Source organism: Glycine soja, chromosome 3, assembly GCF_004193775.1.
Source record: "Glycine soja cultivar W05 chromosome 3, ASM419377v2, whole genome shotgun sequence".
Taxonomy (NCBI): Eukaryota; Viridiplantae; Streptophyta; class Magnoliopsida; order Fabales; family Fabaceae; genus Glycine; species Glycine soja.
The window spans coordinates 38,781,712-38,787,569 of NC_041004.1; the positions used below are offsets into that span (position 1 = coordinate 38,781,712).

The 5,858-nt window shown below is 36.9% G+C and overlaps 1 protein-coding gene across 1 annotated transcript; it reads right to left on the bottom strand.

Moving 5' to 3' along the window:
• Positions 1–3,603: 3,603 nt before the first annotated feature.
• On the bottom strand, positions 3,604–5,168 carry LOC114406859 (probable inactive patatin-like protein 9). Its single transcript, XM_028369691.1, has 2 exons — positions 4,180–5,168; positions 3,604–3,982 (listed from the first exon to the last, which is right to left on the bottom strand). Exons 1-2 carry the CDS (start codon positions 5,104–5,106, stop codon positions 3,791–3,793), a joined length of 1,119 nt encoding a protein of 372 aa, XP_028225492.1. The 5' UTR covers positions 5,107–5,168; the 3' UTR covers positions 3,604–3,790.
• Between the last annotated feature and the right edge of the window lie 690 nt (positions 5,169–5,858).

Here is a 5,858-nt window from a genome sequence, read left to right on the forward strand (position 1 = left end):
ATTTTTTTAAGAGCAAAAACAAATTCATTAAAAGCAATCAAAACTGTCACATAAGACATGCCCCAGAGATGACGAAACAAAATACAAACATTGCAAGAGCCAAAAAGTTTAGCTTGGATTTCATTTATCACTATCATTTCATTTCACTCCAATTTAGGTTTCCTTTCCTTATTCGTCCAATTCATTTCCACCATAAAATTAACTAAAATGTTAGTAGAAATTTTTAAGTTAGTTTATTAAATTATAAATATTTGATAAAATTAATTAAAAATATAAAATGATAATAAAAAAATTAAATAAATATTTTAAGAATAAAAATTAAAAATTAACATTTTAAAAAATATTACTTTAAATAACATTTAAAAAAATATATTTAAAACTACTAAAAAATAAAAATAAAATAAAAATTTATTTATTGAACAATCAAATAAATCTTTCAACTAATTAAAATAGTTTATCAAACATAACCTTCATTTTATTCGAGTGTTCCTCTTTTTTTTTTCCTCCACCCTCTCACATAAGAATTCTTATTCTCATTTTTCTTTCTCAAAGTGTATGATTAGTAACGATGTTGTCATGCTTAATGCGCAGCAATGGTCGTGGTTGTTGCACGATAATCATGATTGTGCTATGAGAGGAGGCAAAGATCCCTGATGGTGATGCACTCTTTGCTCCTTCCCTTGGTTCTATTCCCTGACACCATCTTCGGTTGGTTTAGGAGTCAGTGATTAGATTAGAGTTGTGTTCATCAAGAGAAGTTTCGATAAAAGGTCTTCATTGATTGTTGCTAGTTTTGATGATCAAATTCTAGACTTGATTGTATCCATTGATTATTCATTCCTTTGTTATTAGGTTTGATTTTCTATTTATGAATTTGTTTCTCGTTGAACTGTTTTTGCTTGTTGATTTCATTCGGTTATTTCCCCTCTTTTCTATTATTATGAAAAACGTATTGTTTTAATGGTAAAAATCCTTTAAAAACCTTTCTTACACGTGGATGGCAACTCAAAGCACTCCGATGATAGAACTTTACACGCACAGGTTCTTAAATTTTACAACTCTCGTAAAACCTCATTAGATACTCTAATGTATTGGAGTTAAGTGTGAAATAAAATTTTCACGTTAGATAACATATAAGTGAGAATTTCTTTCGGAAAAAAAAGTGAGAAAGATACACTTGTGTGATTTGGTAGTTGCATTGGTGAGGATCTCATGTGTTTCATTTGATCCCCTCCTATTTTTTCACAAGGATAATTGTCTATGTAAGATGGTAATTGCCATCATATATTAATTAACAACTCTACCTATAAATATCATATTTTTTACTTGATGATGTCAAATATCTTCGTGTTGTTTTCACTTACTTTAGTTCTATGAATTAAATTACTTAGTTAGAGGTGTGAGACCTACACTAAAATATAGATCGAAATTTAATTTATTTTTCCCAAAAAAAAATTATTTGAAATACTTTTTTAACAATTGGTTAGTGTCTAATTTTCCTATTATTTCTTATAAAACTAAAATTAGCAATAAATATTTATACATGTATATGTTGTTAGAATAATTTATGACAAATCAAAAAAATTACTGGTTGAGTCACGGACAATGTCATTTTTTTAAGACGTTTCGTGACATTGTCAAAAATTGTGCAAGCAGACTATCAGCCACAAAATCTCTAGGATAAAACAGCTCAAATCATTGTATAAGATTTCCACTGCACTGAGAGAACCTTTCTAGAATTACACACTCTTGTATGAAGTCACTCTAAAGCCACCTGAAAATATAACTTGAAAAGTCACTCTAATAGCCAACCGAAAATATGACTTGAAAAATCACTCTAATAACTAACCGAAAATTTAGTGCGACAGAAAGAAAGAGAAAGAAGTTTGCCGAAAATACATCGGTTGAGATTTGGGAGGGAGAAAGAAAAGTTGAGGAAATGTTTCTCAACTGGGACAAGAAAAAATGAAGAAAGGGGTTATCTATATATGGGGAGTAAAACACTATTCAAGTGTTTACTCTGAGCGATGTTGGACTTGAAGCTTTTTTTTTCTTTTTTTTTTCAAACTTTCACTCATTGTCTCATTTGTTCTAACAATCCCCCACTTGAAATTTGAAAAAAAAAATTCGAGGATTTCATAAAATTAGAGTCAAGCCAAATCTTTTTTCGGTTTACCATAAATTAATGGCTGAGTCGCAGACAATGTTGTGCAAACAAACTATCAACCACGAAATCTCCAAGATAAAACAGCCTAAATCACTGTATAAGATTTTCAGTGCATTGAGGGAACCTTCTTAGGATTACACGTTTGACTTGAAAAGTCACTTTAAAGCCACCTGAAAATATGACTTGAAAAGTCACTCTAATAGTCAACCGAAAATTTAGTGCGACAGAAAGAGGAAAAAGTTTGCCGGAAATGCATCGGCTGAGATTTGGAAGGGAGAAAGAAAAGTTGAAGAAATACTTCTCAACTGGGACAAAAAAAAATGAAGAAAGTGACTCTCTATATATAGAGAGTGAAATACTATTCAAGTGTTTACCCTGAGTGATGTGGGATTTGAAGTTTTTTTTTATTTTTTTTTTAACATTCACCCATTGTCTCCTTTGTTGTAACAGTATATGAATTGATACTTCATGCAACAGTTAAGAACCATTTATGGCAATTTGGAGGTCTTGTACATGGAAGGGAAGCAAAGCTCATGTGGAGAAATAATGTGTGGTAGTTGTGATTTGGTATATATGGCTAGCCCGTATACGTAATGACATGACATTCAATGAAGCGAGATGCAAAATAGAAAATATATGTGATATAGCTATGATTCGAGCATGGCAGTGGAACAAGGCCAAGATGAAATGTGCAGCAGGGTCCCTCTATGAGTGGACTAAACATATTAGGGTGATATTAAAACAATAATTAGCTTAATCCTCAAACTGTGGTAACGTGGCTTGATCTGCAGATTGAAGGGGGTTATACTGATAAAAGTAGGGAAGTATAGTATGGTATCATGCTATTATGTTGGGTTGGTCTAGTCTGGTTGCTTTGGTTATTTCATATTTGTTCCTATGGTGATATAAATAAGGACCAACCATTGCAATATGGGACTTGTATGTTTATTATATTGTTTTTTTTATTATTATATCAGTACTTGTACCGCTGCTAGTGCTGCTATTAATAATATTTATTTGGCCGATAAAAAAAAACTCTACAGCTTTTGCTTTTGGTATTCTATACTTCTACGATTAATTAAGTTTGTTTTATTTAATTTGGATAATTGCTTTTTAGAAAACTTTAAAAAGTGATAATAAAACCAAAAACATTATTTTTTAAAAATTTCAAACCTTTTAGCCTGGATTGCGTCGTAGTACTTTTAAATTTTTGTTCTTTAATAAGAGATTGATCACGAGCCTAGTACTAGTGGAGGTTCCCCCAACCCCGCGAATCACGCAGCCATTTTAGGGACTTAACATTCACATGCAACCGTAATCACCATTTAGCTAAGCATGTCTCAGAAAAGAAACGGTAATTATCAAAGTCTAATCGTCGTGTCCCCATTTGGAAAAAATGTCTTAAGAAGTCAAAATCAGAGTCAAGGGAGCAAATCAAGAATCACGAGAAACTCTACCATGTGAGTTTTATTAACAGCTATTCACTCCGACAACAGATAAAATAAAAACTTGAGCACCTTTTTTCTTCTTTAATTAATCACGGCCTAATCTAATCTAACCTTGGATACAAGTCACTACTGCGTCAAAAATATTAAAAATAAAGAAACGCCGTTAGCCAGAGGCTTACGGCGGAAGCTTGCACGGACTAGGTGGAAGACTTGTCTTCCCAGTAGCAACAAGACGTTGCACGAAGCTCTCAATTCTGTTACCGTTTGTCTCCTGCAGTAACCGTTTTCCCCCAAACGGTAACGATTCAAGGACTCTCTCGTTCAGTACCTTCTCATCATCTTTTCCTTGATCTCCTAATCCGATAGCCTGCACAATCACACACACCGTCAATTAACTCCGTCAAACACAAAACTAATAATTTTGTTACAATAGTGACTAGTGAGCAAGAAACGGAGTTCAATTTACTGAATCTAATTTCTTTTTTTTTTCGCATTTCTATTTTTTCTCCTCATTTCCTTGGGAACCAAACAGTTAGATTAATGACAGTTAGATTGATGAGGTACCTGAATCCTGACATAGTCGGTACGATTCCAACAGAAGGCGTTCCCTAGCATCTGGTCAACGGTCTCTGAAACACCGTCGAGCGCAATGTCAATCAGCATTGACGTAGAGCACTCGCCGGCATTGTTCATTCTCTTCGCCGGAGCTCCGTTTCCGATGGAGAGAACAAGGAGATCCTCCACGCCGTTCACCGACGGGAAGTCGCGCTTGTTGTGGAGGACGTGCGTGACCGCCGCCGCGGCCGGATTGTTCATCACTAAGCCGCCGTCGACGGCGGCGCACGAGGTTTTTCCGTCGACGGAGGAGAAGTGAAAGGGCGCGAAAACGCCAGGAGTCGCTGACGTGGCGCGGCACGCCTTCCAAAGCTCGAAGTTGAAACTCGGTGACTCGGACGCGTCGGCTCGGGAGAACACGAACGGCGCAGAGCTCTTGAGGTCAAAGCAAGGGACAAGTAGCGGCTTACACGTGTCCTTCAGAGTCAACAACCGTTCTTCTCCCTCTTTTCTCTTGAAAACGCGCTTTAGCGTGTTTTCCATGCTCCTCGCGGAGAATCTACGGCGTCGGCGGAACACGCCGGCGCGTTTCGGCTTGTAGAGTTCGCGGTTGTTTTCGGCGAGGAAGTTGACGGCGTCTCTGACGGTGTACAGAGGCCGGCCGAAGCCGTCGTCGGCGGTGATCATGACGGCGAGGATGGCGCCAATGCCGGTGCCGGCGATGATGTCAAAGTAATCAGTGATTTGCGCGTGAGGATCGGAGGTTTGGGCGCGGATCTGGTCCTCGAGGTGGACGAGGGAAGCGCCGGCGACAATGGCGGTGGTTCCTCCGCCGTCAATGCTGAGAATGCGCGTTTTGGTTGATGCTTCGTAGTGCGAGAGCCATTGCTGCTCCAATTTTGAGAAGATCTCTAACGTCAATTTGCTAAGCTCCATTGTGTTAAGTTTAGAAGAGTGCGTTAGAAGCAGAGAAAGGAAGTGAAAGGTGTGTTTGGGAATGGGGTAGTTATAATGCTGCATACACGGTTCTTCTTAGTCCTTGTCGTTGATGTTTTTTTTTTTCCTTTTTTTATTAGTGCGTTTCATGGCTTTTGTTTTATTTAATTGATAGATTAATCCACTAACTACTGTGCCCCTGTTGCCACTTACATCAGAGCGTGGTTAGAGAGTGTTACGTGTTAGACGAGTGTTTGCACGTGCACGTGTTGTTTTGCGGGAAAACACTAAACTTGGTTAGTGTTAGTGTTAGTGTTGCTCTCTTGTTATTTATTTATTATTTGGGGTGAGTTCGTTCGTGTTACCTTTTAAAATTTAATCAATCCCCATGTTGTTTATTGCACAGTGCACAGTATTGAGATGAGGAAGATAAACTCAGAATCTTCACTCTACAGTGATGTGCTCCGGGAACGTGGAAAACAAGTGCACACCATAAAGATAGGGTGAGTTCTACCCCAAAATTGCCGGTGTTGGTGCTATTTTGCCAGTTTATTTTTTTAGTTAAGCAATAATTATTTTACAGAGTTTGGTGAAAGCAAATCTTTTCCTTCTGAAATTAACTGTTTTCAGTAAAAAAAAATTATGAAACAAAAAGGCCGCTAAACTCTAAAACGATTACTATTCTTTCCATATAAGGAAAAAGAAGTGCTCAAAAGAGAGAGTTTGATGTGTATTGCATGTAAGAATGGTTG